Source organism: Numenius arquata, chromosome 1, assembly GCF_964106895.1.
Source record: "Numenius arquata chromosome 1, bNumArq3.hap1.1, whole genome shotgun sequence".
NCBI classification, from domain to species: Eukaryota; Metazoa; Chordata; class Aves; order Charadriiformes; family Scolopacidae; genus Numenius; species Numenius arquata.
In genome coordinates, this window is record NC_133576.1 from 121,473,805 (window position 1) to 121,488,841 (window position 15,037).

The window sequence follows — 15,037 nt, forward strand, 5'->3', positions numbered from 1 at the left end:
CAACTAAAAGACCTCAGCAGAAGACTAGAAGGAAAATGGTCAGCTATGCTTGGTCCTATCTTTTGCTTAGCAACGGAGTGGTGGCAGGTCTTCTGCATCTTCTAAATGTGCACTGAGGACTAAAGGAAAGGAATGCTTGGATCCAAATAGCGCACACAGGTTTCAGACCCCTGTTAAAGACCTCCAAGTCTCTTCAAGCCTGAAGACTCTAACTCATGGGGTGGGGAACGTGTGCCTCAGCCAGCACCGAGCAGCTCACCCAGACTGTCCCTTGAAGCTATCACTTGCAGCATTCACTGGATTTTCTTGCTGAGTGTTGAAAGGGTCAAGTGAGTTTTTGGGCCAGGATGTCTCTACTTAAGCCTGTCAGTTCTGTGAGAACACCCTGGGCCCTCTAAACCCACCAGTCCTTAGCCATTTTTTATCTCCAGCGCCTTGCCTGGTATGCCAGCCGGGCACCTCCTACTCATTGCTGACAGGTCTTCCGTGGTCAGGCGCAGCGCGTGTGACACGGGTGTTTTACAAGTCACATTCCTCAGTGTCCTGTTCTGTCAGAGGAACTGATCCTTTTTTCTAACCCAGCTGATCTGCTGTAATGTCTAGACACAAGGGCTGAGACAAGAGCAGTAAGTAATTGGATCGCTTTGGTTTTGGCAGGTCGTGTCTCAGCTATCGCATCACTTACAGCGCTGTTCTTTGAACACAACCGTAGCTGCTGTTGTTCATTTGTTCTGACACAACAGGGTTTCTGAGACCGTCTCCTTTTCCCGTGCTTTCCATCACAAGAGTGAGAACTTGCTGATAATGCTCAATGTTTTCTTGTTGCATCAGGATTGTTTCTGCTTTTTCCAGAGCAGTAAAGCAACACTTAAGTCTTCACACCTGCTCCAGTCAGATGGAGACCATGGAGCGAGGAGTGTGTCTGATGCAGCCCAGGTTATTGACAAAGTGTGTGTGGGAGCCTTGTCCTCGCTGCTTAACTAGGGAGGGAATTAACCCAGGCACAAGTTCCCGCACCAGAGCTGCAGCCAGCGGCTCCCAAAAGCTCTGCAGAAACGCTTTTGTAAGGGTTGTGCTGCCACGGTGGGGAGCTGACTAGATCTGTGAATCTCTTTGATCTTTTCTTGTCTCGTTCAAGATGAGAAATTAGGAGAAGTTGCCTTGGTTTTGTAGCTGGGTCCATTTGACTGTGCTGCACCCCGCAGGCGAGGGGTGTGGGGAAGTCCTGGCCCCACCATGGGAGCCCAGCTCAGCTGGCTCACTGCTGCAGCCAGAGGGGACCGACACATGCAGGAGTGGCCTGGGTGTTTGTCACTCCTTAGAGACAGAAAAAAACCAAGCCCCTCTGAGGAAGGACAGGGACAAAGTGAGACCTGGAGGGTTACCTGCAGATGGGGGGGGTGTGGGGGTGGTATCTCTGGAGGGTCTGAGAGCTGCCTGCAGTGCTGTGTGTGGGTGTAACCACTAAGAAATGACAACATCAGGAAAGCCTTTTTTTGAAATCAACCATCCTAGGTCTTTGCCTTATGCGGCTGGGAGATAAAAAGAGCTTTGGAGGGGTGGTTGCTGGTGAAAGTGCAGAGATGAAACTAAGAGTTGTGTCTGTCAGGGCTTTAAGCATCCAAAAAGGAAAGGGAAAAGGCCCATCTCATCCAGCTGCCTTGATGAGGGACAAACGTTCCTCATGCAATTACTGCTTACAAAGCAAATCCTGTGGATTGACAGAATCTGGGTGTAGCGTTGTCTACATGACTTTGCTTCCTGAGCATATGGGATTGCTCACTGTTGTAGAGTTTTGAGATCATGTTTTAATTTCCCTGAACCACAGTGCTGTACATATTTTGCTCTTTTTAGGGACTGACATCCTTCCTCAGCTTTTATAGTAGCTTGGAAAGAGACACATGACCTTGTTACTGTGAGTAAATTCCCTCCTGTGCAGCAGAAGCTCAGCAGGTGACAACTTTCACATACATTTTACCTCTTGCAACATCTGGATGGTTGTACCCAGGTGTTATCTGCTCTCCCAGCTGCTTGCTCTATCCCCATGTCTGAGTTCAAAACTGCTGCTGATGGCCTCGATTGCGTAGTGGATTTTTGGTGTAGGGAACCCTAACTGCACTGATCGCTCAAGTGTCCGTTCCCATAAAAATAGGTACAGAAAGTTGAACTCTCTTCACTTCTGCATTACCTGCAGGCGTTCGAGGGGAAATCTCTTTCTTGAGAGATGTTTAGCGCAAAGCAGACGGGGTAGAGGTCAGCTGAGGTTTATACTTCCACAGCAGTCAGGCGAAGGTGAACTCCTCACCAAACAGTCAAGCTGAAGGGTTTGCTACTGAAGGAGGTTCTTTGTGTTAATTTCCTGGTGATTTTCCTTCATGGGCTGCCAAAGATAAAGCCAGTACCTTGTTCCTTCTTGTTCTCTGGTGTGTGAAGACCTGCCCCAGGCTGGGCAGGCACAAGCCCTCACTGGGCCAGGTCTCCCTCTCCAGCAGCAAAGCCAAGCCACCTCCCAGAGCAGCTGAGTCACAGACGCAGGCTCACGTGCTGCTGTTACCTTATATATTGACATTTGAGAATTATCCTTAAATGCAATTAAAGGCAGAAAAATGAGGAAACACCCATATTACTGTGTAGCTCTAATGGCAGGTCTGTCCTTGCCTTTGGTGGGAGGCTGTGCAATTCTGTAATGACGTGCTGGTTACCCCAGGACTCACCTCACTCATTTTGCAGTACGGATGATGCCCCGTGGGGAGCAGGTCACTCAGCAGTGGTCTTCACTCTTCTGTTTGCCCAGGTCTATAAGGTGCCAAAAAACAGACAGCTGATCTGCTGGCCACCACCTGGCATACAGGTGGGAGGGGTCCTGACCAAACCTGCCCCTGGAGATGTGGAAGTCACGAAGCTGTTATGATGAGTGGGCTCCTCACAGCAGCAGTGTCATGGAGAGCCTCCCCCTGGCACCAGAGGTGACTGACTTAATCCTGGCAAAACACCCCACCCCACCTCTGGCCACGCCAGACCAGCTCCATTGCCACTTTTAGGCTCACACTCCTTTAGAAAGCAACATTTATATTTTTCCGTGAGCTCTCTTTATAAAAGGAGCACTTTTCAACCTCCTCAGTCTTAGGGGGAGAAGTGACTCAGAGGCAGGCAGTTCTGTAAGTGAGGGTCATTCACAAAGGCTGAAATCACAAGAAGCCAGAGAAGGGGGATAGAAGAGGGCAAACCATGGGCAGAAATGAACCTAAAATCCATCAGGCTATTGCACTGAGGGACTCCTGAGAGAAAAAAAAATAAAATATATATATAATAGATAAATCACAGTGTGTGCCTTGTCCCCAGCAGACAGAACACTTACTTCAGTCTTAGCTCAGCTCTGCTAAGAGCCTTAAGCGAGGAAGGTGAAGGCCCTAAGGAGCAGCTACAGCTTCTACTTCTGCTCTTGCCTTTCTCTCTGCACGCAGGGGCACAACATGCAGAAAACAAGAGCCTGGCTCTCCCCAAGCCAGCCGGATGCTGCTCTAAGTTCAGAGGCACCTGCATGTCTCAAGATCTCCCCCTGCAGTGACAGAAGAAATTGGCAAGCACTGAGCTATGGGAAGCCACAGGCCCCATCCTCTGGCATTGCACTGATTTCCTGGGCAATGGGTCACCCCTTCTTCTTCTGCTCCTTAAGAAGGTTCCAGGCAACACAAGCTGCTGCTTAGAGAGCAGTGCCCATCATGCAGACCAGCATTCCAGTTTCCCCATGGACAACTGAGACACCTCAGCTACCCCTTCGTCTATATTGAGGTTCTGGAGGTTGGTCACTAGCCCCCCCCTCAACAACCTCCAGCTTCACCAGTAACTTGTAACACTCAACAGCTTTGAACCTTGATACCTCACGGCTGCTTGGCTTTGCCCCAATACCCAAGGGTTACAGTAAATTAAGAAACTGGTGCTTAGTACCATCTGCAAGTACTTGCGAAAATCATTTTACTGAGGACCAACCAATGAGATTCACCCAGCTCAGACTGGTCAGTGTAGGGTCCAAAACCATACGTATTTATTAGACAAAGATAACTAAGGGAAAGAGGCTACAGTATTCGCCTCCCTTAGAGTTCTGGAAGCTAAGATTGAGTGTTGTCCTCTTGGTCAGTGTACACTGACAGTGTATTGCTTGTGGTCAACAGCCCAGGAGATCCAGTCACGCGAGCTGGCTGCCTCCATGCAACAGGTCTGCTTGACCAAGAACTCAGAGGTCAGGGTCAGGACTCCCACACATCCTGCCTGAGCGCAGACTCCCTGCCTGACCTCTCCTCCGTTCATCTAAACTGCAGGCAAGAGCACCTTGGGGCAGAGCACCTGCCATTGTATCCGCATTAGGAAATAGTTCTGGGTGCTCCTTAGTCAACCTCCATCTGAAAACACAGGCTTTCCTCTGGCCAGGTCCCTGCAGACACCCCCATCTTCCAAGACAGTGGTCTTCAAAGTGGGGTGTACAAGACAATCTCCAAAGTGATACATGCACAAGTAGGGTGAAAGAAGATAGTATTTTTGGTACCATTAATGTTTTTAATATTTTTAAAGCATTTCACTTTTTTTCATTTCTATTTTTGTGTAGTTTTAAAACCCACATAATATATTAGAACAGTGGTGGATGAGTATCATTTATAAACAAACAACTTTGGGGGCATATGCTTCCTTCAGCACACTGCTCACATGCTCATCCTCCAAAATGCACCCCAATCAGGAAAAAAATCTGCCAAAATCCAGCCAGCGAGCGGTGGCCCAAAAGTTACCAGAAAAAGGCTTTGGCCCTCCTTTCAATTTCAACTGCTGCTTAAAAGCCAACCACCTAATTTGTCTGCAGAAATCCACTTAAAGAAACAAACCAAACCACCACACTATCAAAAGATTAATAACATCAATCTTTATTCCAAACATGACAGAACTACAGAACACCTGTAATCCTTCTGGTCGCCTTTTATGGAAGTCTTGAAACACCGGACACATCAACTTACTGTTCAAACTATAACAATCAGGGATAGGATGATGGCACTGCTAAAGAGAAGTGTTTCTTCTAAACAAATAAACAAAAAGATGTAAAATTTAACTTTCATTTCTGATGCTTAGCTTTGTCTTCAGGTGTTCTTGCTTAGCAACAAAAGCAAAAAAAAAAAAGTAAGCCTGCTTTAGAACAGCAAGTAGGAATAAACAGAAGGCGCGATCACACGCAGAAGCAGCAGCTTAGTACGGTCTCATGCGGCTTGATGGGGGCGGTGCGCGATTCGGAGGAGTAATTGCTATATCCAAGTAGTCTCCTATCTGGAATTTCTGAGACTGCAGTGTCATGGAATCATCTGTGCCCTTCCTGCCCGACATGGTACTGCCGATCTCCTTCACCCTGCGTGCAGGAGAGGAAAGGCGAGGTAGTTATCAGAGGCAAATCTCTCCAGATGTCCGAAACAGGAACCGTATCGGCTCACGGCCACCTCCCCGTGCCACCCTCTGCTCTATAGTTAGCATTTATCTATGTGCACAGGATGCTGGGGTTTTTTCACTCCAGTACCAGGTGCACCAAGAAAAGCAACACTGAATCCTCCTCCTGATGCGGCAGAGGGATGGGAGAACCTTCTCCCGTATTAAGTTAAAAACTAGAGAGAATCCCTTGCCCCCTTCCACACACACACACCCTGACCCCACAGATCCACTGTTGCTGACAAAGGTTAGCTCATACAGCTTTGGAAGATGGATACCTGCAACAAGATCACTGCTAAAACCCAAATACATTCTCAGATCCGAGACCTACTGCTCCTCGTGTCACCAGACACAAAGCTTTAACTCAAGCTGTAGGTCCATGTTCTGGTTGTTTGCCAATACAGCAACCAAAGCCTTCAAGCACACAGGTTCATTGTTTGGGAACACATTAACAATGGCCACCAAGCAGAATGTGAAGTTTGTAGTGGTCATCATACAGTCTGCTATCAAGAACTTCAGAAATTTGGTTTATGGGTTCTGAACTTTAAAATCAGTGTTAACGAGAAACAATTTACTGCACCGGTGCCTGAAGCCTTCTATTAACCCAGAGAAGAAATGCCATTTACCTATATCCAGGCCTCTTGAGATCTGTAAAAACAATTGCAAAATTGAAGTGTGTGCCCTTCTTGCGTGCTTCAGGGTAGACTTCTTTCACTAAGCTGGTCAGCTCTTTCAGAGTTGCGTCCATCCTAGATCAAACAAACAAACCAAAGCAGTTCATTCTCAAAAGCAAAACCAATAAAAAAAGCTTCCCCAAAGCCGTTTAAGGTGGAATCAATATATTGCTACAACTTAACCATACACTTTCTTGCCTTTGAGTACTTTCTGTCAATACCTGAAGATGAGTAAGATCTTACATAGTGATTTCACAACCACACAGCATTCCAAACAATATATTTTGGTCTAACAATCAAGTGACAATAAATTACTTTAGTTATTGATTAACACACCTGGGAGAATTCACCACATATTGTACACTGGAGGCAACGTGTTCTAGTGCAAATGTGGTTCATGCATTTAAACAATTAACACTGTTTCCTCACCCAGGTTGGCGTCTGTGTTAAAATAGCTTCTTTAATACTAAAGGAAACGTAGAAATTAAAGGAGAAAAAAAGTCATTAATAGTCTTCCATTTCCATCAAGATTTCTATTTCTGCCCTAACAGGCAGCACTGCTTCTTTTCCCAGCCTTCACCCAGACGAGCACTAAAGCCCATTTCTAGAATTTCAAGAACAAAAGGACTCAATCATCACAACTAAAGCAGCTCTAATTATAGAGACTGTACACTCGCTTCAAGTAACCAAGGAGCAGTGTGTTGACAGACAATGCCCATTCTGACTTCTGCAGATGGCAACAGCTCAGACACCATCAATAGCCTGGACTGAGTCCATAAATCCCATTAAGAAGTAAATTAGAACTGCATGCTTTGCTAGCCACAAAAATGGATTTATTCAACCACATGACATACAAGTTATAAACCTACCAGACATCTTAAAGGAAAAATAAGTTTTTAAGTAGCAGCATAATTCACTTTCAAAAGCATTCATTAAAATACTACAAACAAAAACTAATGTGTTTGTGATACAGACCAAACCAGTTTTCCTAACTAAACGTGAAAACAATAAAAAGCACCTCCCTGTTGAAGCACTGCTACCTGACCAGACAAAAAGAAACACGTTATTCCACTCTCAAGAGGCTCTGACTTAAACCCAACACACCACTCACAACAGTTCCAGCCTTCTGAGCCAACTACTTCTACTGAAAAAAAAGGGCCGTTGGAACAAAATTTAAGCATTAAAGGAGAACCTGTTTTGAACAGATTCGTTGTGATAACGAAACACAACGCAACCCTCTGATTACGTGCATCAGTAATTAGGCAACTCAACCACAGTAAGTTTCAGTGCACAGCAATCAGCACTTGGCTGAAGCTGTGCTTCCACGGACTCCACGTCTGAGTTGCCATGGTCATAGGCAGAAGCGCCATATTTCAGGGGCAGCTGCCTCCCCCCGTGGAGCTGCCACCGCACATCGGCCCCCATGGAAGCCTCCCCACATTTCCCCCTTTAAACGAGGCCTATCAACTCCCGCTTGCAGCTGCGTACGGAAGAAGAAGTTCAAGCCGGGCAAGCTCCCCGATACCGCTGGGAGCCCCGCTCGCCTCCGTGCCCGAGAGCCGTGCAGAGGGGCCCCGGCCGCCGCCGCGCACTCACCAGGTGTAGATCTGCAGCTCGCTGGAGGGCACGTTGCCGCGGGAGAACTCGTCCATGCGGTGGTGCCGCCCGTTGTTGGTGGTGAAGACGCGAAGCAGCAGCGGACATGTCTGTGGGACGAGGCGGCGATGAGGGACTGCTCGCTATCCCCAACCGCCATCTCCCCCCCCCACCCCCCCCGCCGACCCGAGGCCTCAGGGCGCCGCCATACCCTTCCCTCTTCCCCTCACCCCCAATGCCCGCCCTGGCACGCCCGGGAGCGGCACAGAAGGACTGCGCAGCACCGCGCCCAGCACCTTCTCCCGGTCGATGGGCTTCTCCGGCTCCTTCTTAATCTCCTCCTGCGTGACCCGCGACTCCACCGCCATCTTCCCCGCCGCGCAAACAACCGCCGGCCCCGGCTGTCTCGCGGGGCGCCTCAGATCTCGCGAGAGGAGAGAGGTGGGCGGGGTGAGCGTGTGCGGCTGCCGGCCGCGGAGGAAAGAGGGCGGGAAGGATGGATGGGCGCCTCGGTAGGGTCCGTCCCCGTGAGGCACCGCTGGCTGGAGCCCGGGAGCGGGGCTGGGCAGGTGGCTGCAGGGCAAAGGGGGGATTTTTCAGGAGGAAAGGAGGCGCGGCTGCGCCTCCCCCCCCCCCCCCGCGCGCCGGTGCCTGAGGGGAAGGGTGGCGGGCGCCGCCCGGGAAGGGCTGGTGGGTTCTGGGGTCCTGGCCCCGCAGCCTGCCCCGTCGCCGCTGAGCCGCAGCCCGCGGGAGCAGTGGAGCGGTGTTGGTCCGGCGGGGCTGGGCAGCGCCGCCACGGGGTGCACGAGTCCGGTGTGAGGACCCGGTTCTAGGCGGGCCCCTGCTGGGTCTGGCAGCTGCCCTGTTGTAGGGCGGCGTGATGATGCTCAGTAGTTGCCTGACAGGACTTGACGCGATTCTTCCAAAAACTTGTAAATACCTGTTTCAGAGTCGCCGATCTGAGCAGAGTATTGCACTCTGCAGGCTCTGGGGTGGCAGGGGTTGGGGTGTGCTGCCCCGGGCCTCTCTCCTTGTTCAGCTCAGTGTTGTGCTCGCATGTTCTCTGAATAATTCCCCGGGATTGCTAATACTTAAAAAAGCTTTCAATAAGCTACTGATAGTCATGCCTTTTGGAAAAAGCCACTTATTTCTATATGGAGACAGATTTAAAACAGATGTCTGACATAGGTAAATGAAATAATCAACCACTGTAGCTAGCAGTGATTGAAATAAAGGAGAAAGGGGTAAATCATATTTAGAATTTAGCTTCCCTGAATATTACATTTAGGAAACATCCAGTGCCCATGCTTTCCATTTATCGTCTTGTTTTTCCAAGAATAGAATCTTGTATTAGGTTAAACTTGAGTCTGCAGTGGTGTCTTGCAAAATAAGTAGGAGAGAGATCTGTGTTTCTGATGTGATAACTTTTTTTAAATGTTGAGGGTTGGCTGTTATTCATATTAGAATCAGTGGCTGTTCATTTGTTTTCGCAGAATTTACACTTACATTATTTCCTCAGTAATACTGTGAATTTATTTCTCATTTCAAGAGTAAAACAAAATTCTTCTGTGAAATGATGCAGAAATATGTGTGCTTGCAGGTGCAAAATGAGAGACTCAGCATTGCTGAGGCTGGAAGGAGGCTCTGGAGCAGACTGCAAGTCCAAACCCCTGCTCGAAGCTGGTTGAGCAGTAAGTAAGGGCTGGTTGCTGAAAGCCAGGTCTGGGTGGGTTTTGAGTACATCCAAGGATAGAGTCTTCTCTGGGCAACCTGTTCCAGTGCTCAGTCACCCTCATAGTTTGAAAAAAAAAAAAAAAAAGGTAGTTCATTTTTCTTCTTATATTTAAATTAAATTTTTGATATCTTAGTCTGTGCCTGTTGCCTCTTCTGTCACTGGGCACCGCTGAGAAGCCTGGCTCTGCCTTCTTTACTCCTTCCCTTCAGATACACGCTGATAGAAGCCATCTCTCTCAAGGCTGAACAGTCCCAGCTCTCTCAGCCTGTCCTCAGGTGACAGATGCTCCCAGCCCTCAACACATTAAGCTGTATTTGATGCTCTATTTAATTACAGCGTTCCTATACCACTTATATAATTTTCTAGTGATGCTTGCAGCAGAGAACACCACCGAGCTACGTGCCACAAAAGCTGTCTCCAGGTCCCTGTTCTACAATGTACTTCTCTGAGTAAGGAGATCCAGGGTGAATTTATATCTGTGCCGGGTTGCTTTCTTAAGTATAAATGTAGTATCGGAGAGAAATAAATACAATAAATTCTGCACCATGAAAAAGAATATGCTTGTTAAGGTGTTATAACTGGTGAAATACCTGTGCTCTAAGGGTAATGTTGTGGTTTGATTTCACATTTACAAACACCATAGATGTATCTTTTCAATGTATTACTTATTTTAAAAATACGTAGGGAGGAAAAAGAAATTAGAAAAATATATTCACCTATGAGGTTTCTGTGTACATCATAATGAAGAAAGAGAGTTATGAGTCCATACTATTAAAAAAAAAGAAAAAAGCTCTTGTAGTTCCCCTCTAATACAACCAACAGTATCTGGTTTAAACTGTTGATTTATGGCACACCTAACACAAGACGGGAGAATCAACAACCTATTAGAGTGCACCCTCAGCTTTTATTAACTTCCTTTTGTGGTAGCCTGGATAGTATTGTACAGTTTTTAATCTACATTAAGTTATAGCATATCATCATTTTATTACCAAAGGGAATGACTCAGCCTTTGCAGGATTTTATTTCCCAGGCAACAATACAGTTTATTACACTGCTAAAATTAATTGTATCTGCCCTGATAATACACGCTTTGGGCTCAGCATGTGAACTGCCATTTCCAAAACAAAGGAATTTATGTCTAGGATCAGGTATCATAAAGGAACAGCTGTAACAAATAAAGCACAGTTCTGTTACGAATCTAAGTAGTTCCTTCTGCTAGAACTTTTTGAGGGCTTTATTTATGTGAAAAATGACCTAGTGTGCTTGAGTTTTAAGTAAATTCAAGCATTACTTAATTTATTATTCATGAACTGTATTAACAATCACAATTTATTTTCAGTCTAAAATCTTAGATTCTTATGTTATGTATTTGGAAGAGAAAGTTGGAAATTACTCGGAAATGAAAATGCAGTTCTGTGATCTGTGACCGGGACTGCGGGATGCAGATTTTACTGGAGACGGTGCTGTCTGGTTAAACAAGGCATAACACAGTAAACTGGATTCCCACCAGTTTAGGCCGAGGTCCCACGTGTACCCAAGTTAGTCTAACAGCTCGCTCCTGCCAAAGGAGGGGGATTTAGCTCCCCGCTGCCCATCCTTACTGTCCCTCACGTGAGGGGGTTTTCCCTCTCTTCTGGCCAGGTGTGGCCCTCACTAGATGCTTCCAAGAATAGGTTAAATTCCCTAATTTAAGATAAAACCATCCAGCTGGAGGCTGGTTTTCTGTCAGTTTGTCGCATTTGGCATTTTCTAAACTGACTCCATAATTGCTAGACCTGGTGCATGGTGAGTGGTGGAAGTGCATGCCCAGGAGTAGTTGGGAGACAGAGGGAGGGGACAGGAATGGAGTAGGGTCTGTCCCTTCAATGGCAGCGAGGCGGTTGGTGGCTTTACCCTCCCGTCCTGTTTTCTTAGGTTTTGGGGGATGAGGGGTCCCTCTACTTGTCAGGGACGCTGTGTTCTGTGCAAGCTGTTTATATATGTGTGAACATGTATGTATAACGTATGCTATAGAGAAAATGAAAGCTCCTCAGTGTGGTAGTGAGGCAGAGTAAGATTCTATATACAAGCAAGTCTGTAGCCTTTATGATTGTAAAGGAGATACCCAAAATATGAATTGAACGTTTTCAGATATGAATGGCTGTAGAGAACTGAGACAAGTGGTCTCAGAAGTGTTAATTGCCTCTTTAAGAATTGTTGACACACATTCCTATTTAAGTGGGTATTGAAATAGTGAACTTTTAATTGTTTATTGGAGTATCTAGGAAAGGTATGAATGAGATGGCATGTTGGGGCCATTAGGATACGGGACTGGCTGGGCAAAGCTGCCACAGCCATTTAGAGAAGAGCGTTGTGGGTCACGTAGGCTGTTGGCCCATGAAACACCAGAACTAAATTGTCATTGAAAGGGGAAAACCAAAAGGAGCAGTTGATATTGTGTGGCTTAATACTTGCTAGGCAGAACAGAGAAGGTGATAGTAAATAAGTGTCCTTGGGAAGGTACACAAAGGAGCGGCACAACTGGGCCTGGAATATCAACCATTGAGGTAAACCTCCAAGGAACTAGAAAAAAATTGTAACAGATGAGCAGACCAAGGAAATCTGAAGATTTCAGACCCATGAGCACATTGAATCTCAGTTCAAAGAAGCTGAATGAGCCTCACTCTTTGCAGTGGCTGTTTTCAGGCTCCCAGGACTTCTGCCTTATTGGTTGTGTTTGTGAGTTCTTCCTAACCAGGACTACACACCACTCCTCAGTTTTGCATGGCTGTATGTGTTTCTGATAAAGCTTGTTTGATAGAGGACTTGGTCTTTTTCTTGACTGTGGAAGTTCAGTGCCCTGTTGTGGCAACGGCACACTCATCTTTACAATCAGCCTAGTGAGCAAAGTCTCAAACTGGAGGGAGCTGCTGCTGCTCACTGGCTTTAACTGGTGGTGTAAGAATAACTGTCGCGTTCTCTTTGCAAATACAATTGCTGGTGTTTCCTACATTTTTTGTCATGGTAACATCACAGATCCATTTTACGTTCCAAATGCTTCATGTGCAGTAGATTTTGTTACAGTGCTTTAATTTCCTGTATTGTGTACCAAAGTTAGTGTAGATTTCAAGAACGCTGTAGTGCTGCTAGAAAATTAGACTGTTTTCATTTAAACTTCAGCTCTTGTTCATTGTGCTGTTTTGAATTGAGAGGATTTGGGCTCACAAGATGCACCGGTAACTGGTGGGCTTCTGTGGTCCTGTTCAACCTGCACGTGAGCCAGTGGGCAAGTGAGTCAGCATGGCAGAGGCCAGCAGGAGCTGGCTGTTAGTTTGCGATGTATAAAATGGCTCTGTGGCTGTATATGGAAGGCACGCCGAGACTCCGAGGCGGTATCCTAATTCAGGAGCACCAAGACTTGGCTGCATGGAAGGAATCTACATGTATATAGATTACATGTATGTTTTCTTCTTTCTCTCTAAGGTCATCAGAACGACCACAGAATGACCAACAACCAGAGTTGATAAAAACGCTTTGAAGATGATTTACTATTATACATTACTGCAAAATTGCTATTTAACTGTTAATGTGACAGTAGGAGGGGTCAGTCTGCACAGCCTCGCGTACGCTCCAGGACCCGGGTGTTGTATGTGAGGCAGAGCCACTTGTGTGGTGCGTAAACCAGCTGCCTCGTGTTTGCCAGTGTGAGACCCTGTTTATAGTTGTTTGTGATGTTGTTGAATTCTGCCCTTCGGATGGAACTTTTCCACATCAGGTGCTTCCTGAAAGAGCATCCTCAGGATGCTTTTTTTTCAGTTTCAGAAAAAAAATGTTTCCAAGAATAATATTTTAGGCAGATGGGCATTATCACTTGCATTTCTGTGATTTTTTGTTCATTTTAAATACCTACAGCAGTTTGTCTGAAAACCTGCAGCATCCACCTGCTTTTGAGAAAGAAACGCAATTTGGCAGAGATGCTTACTCCTGTGTCAGAAATGTTCTCATAAAGAAATATATTTGACTGAACTCTGGTCGTTTATAAAAACTGCAATTTATCCATACTCAGCAGAGACAAACTAATATTGGGCAGCTAAACTGTGCCTGGTGCATCTGGCTGTGCGAGGGATTCAGAAGGATGCCCACAGAGCTCCTGTGCTCTGCGACAGGCTGGGCACGGGAACTGGGAACAGTGGGGCTCCTTCTTCTTTTTTCCTTAGGGCGCTGCTGCCCGCAGCGGGCACCGACAAGGGACGCTGGACGTGACCCTGCCCGTGTCCCCTGAGCAGTGGGAGGAGGGAGCCGGAGAGCAGCTCCGCAGCACTTCAGGCCGACCCAGTGCAAAACTGTTTGCGGCCTAAATCAACAACAGGGTGTGTGTTATGCAAGAGAGGTCCAGCAAAATTGGTTAGTAGCTGCTTGAATTTCACCTGGAAGAGACCAAAACAAGCTGGAACTCCTAATTGTCAGCAGAAGAGGACAGAATTCAGTTTCAAGTAAAGAAAAAGTAAGTCCTGGTCTGTCACGTAGCGTTATTTTCTTCTCTATGCAAATACACATGAAGGTGTGATGGTGAGATGTACTAAATATTCCATTGATTTTTTTTCCCTGGTGGGGTAGTAGACTCAGTTACAAAATATAAAATTAAGGAAGAAATGTTGCCAGAATCTAAACCTGGATTTCATTAAAACGTGTTGTCATTTCTCTATAAAATACATCTGCTACAATGTTCCAGAAATTTTAGACACACAATAGAGTAATAAACTGCTTTTATAACTTGGGTAACACTCTACCATAGATTCTTGATTTCCCCCCTACTGTTTGTATTAAATTACCTCAGTACAGAAACGTTCGTACACTGAAAGGAAGGAATAAATGGGTTGTCACTGCAGTAAGTGGAAATTTTAAAAAGTGTGTACAAGATGTGTGTTACAGAGAGGACAACCAACATCAGAAGTTTGTCAGCCTGTAATTCACTGCAGATAGGTCGGCACCCTGAGCCCCTGCCTACAGTCCCTGGTAGTTCTGTTTCACAGTTTTCCTTCACTGGGGCAGCTCCACTACCGACAGCAGCAGTGGGAAACCCAGCGTGAAGGTTACTTTTATCGCTGGTGCTTTTCCCAGTTGCGGGTGTTGCTGCCACCAGTTTGCCCTGAGAACATGGAGTCTGCCTGAGCTGCAGCCCCTGCGCTGGCTGCTCTGAGGGCGACAGCACTATCCTCAAAACGCCCCGCATGGCAAAGCCAGCGTGTCCCCTCGCAACATCATCCTCTGGAAGAGGTGTCCTAAATACCGTCTTCTACATTTCCTGTGCAGACAAATCCCTTCCCTGGCTGCTTCCTGGATTAATGTGATCCCATCCTTGAACACGACACAAAGTCTGAGAAGGGGGTAGGTATCTCTTTGGGATAGACACAGATCATGCTCATGCTCTGGTGGGAACGTTTCCATGAATAAGCATTAACAGATTAGGCTGATGGTTATTCCAGTATCTTCCCCTAAATATCTGTTCTTTTCCCGTCCTATGGAAGAATAACATTAAAAGACTCAAGCTTTTTTTCCTGAAGTAGAAAATTCCAGGAGATATGACTGGGTA

At 46.5% G+C, this 15,037-nt stretch overlaps 1 protein-coding gene across 2 annotated transcripts; it reads right to left on the bottom strand.

Annotated features, from left to right (window-relative positions):
- Positions 1–4,538: 4,538 nt before the first annotated feature.
- SAP18 (Sin3A associated protein 18) lies at positions 4,539–8,409 on the bottom strand. 2 transcript variants are annotated; one of them, XM_074147878.1, is made up of 5 exons: positions 8,400–8,409; positions 8,027–8,103; positions 7,731–7,840; positions 6,087–6,209; positions 4,539–5,386 (listed from the first exon to the last, which is right to left on the bottom strand). In XM_074147878.1, the coding sequence occupies exons 2-5, from the start codon at positions 8,096–8,098 to the stop codon at positions 5,230–5,232; spliced, it is 462 nt and encodes a 153-aa protein (XP_074003979.1). In that variant the 5' UTR covers positions 8,099–8,103; positions 8,400–8,409; the 3' UTR covers positions 4,539–5,229. The 2 variants fall into 2 exon arrangements, with proteins under 2 accessions (XP_074003979.1, XP_074003971.1); XM_074147870.1 differs by lacking the exon at positions 8,400–8,409 and having other exon boundaries at positions 8,027–8,132.
- Positions 8,410–15,037: the final 6,628 nt, after the last annotated feature.

Coding starts and splice junctions, on each gene's coding strand:
- SAP18 (XM_074147878.1), bottom strand. CDS start 8,098: ATGGCGGTGGAGTCGCGGGTCACGCAGGAGGAGATTAAGAAGGAGCCG. Junction 7,841..8,026: donor AGCCCATCGACCGGGAGAAG/GTGCTGGGCGCG, acceptor CTCGTCCCACAG/ACATGTCCGCTGCTGCTTCG. Junction 5,387..6,086: donor CTCAAGAGGCCTGGATATAG/GTAAATGGCATT, acceptor TCCTGCACGCAG/GGTGAAGGAGATCGGCAGTA.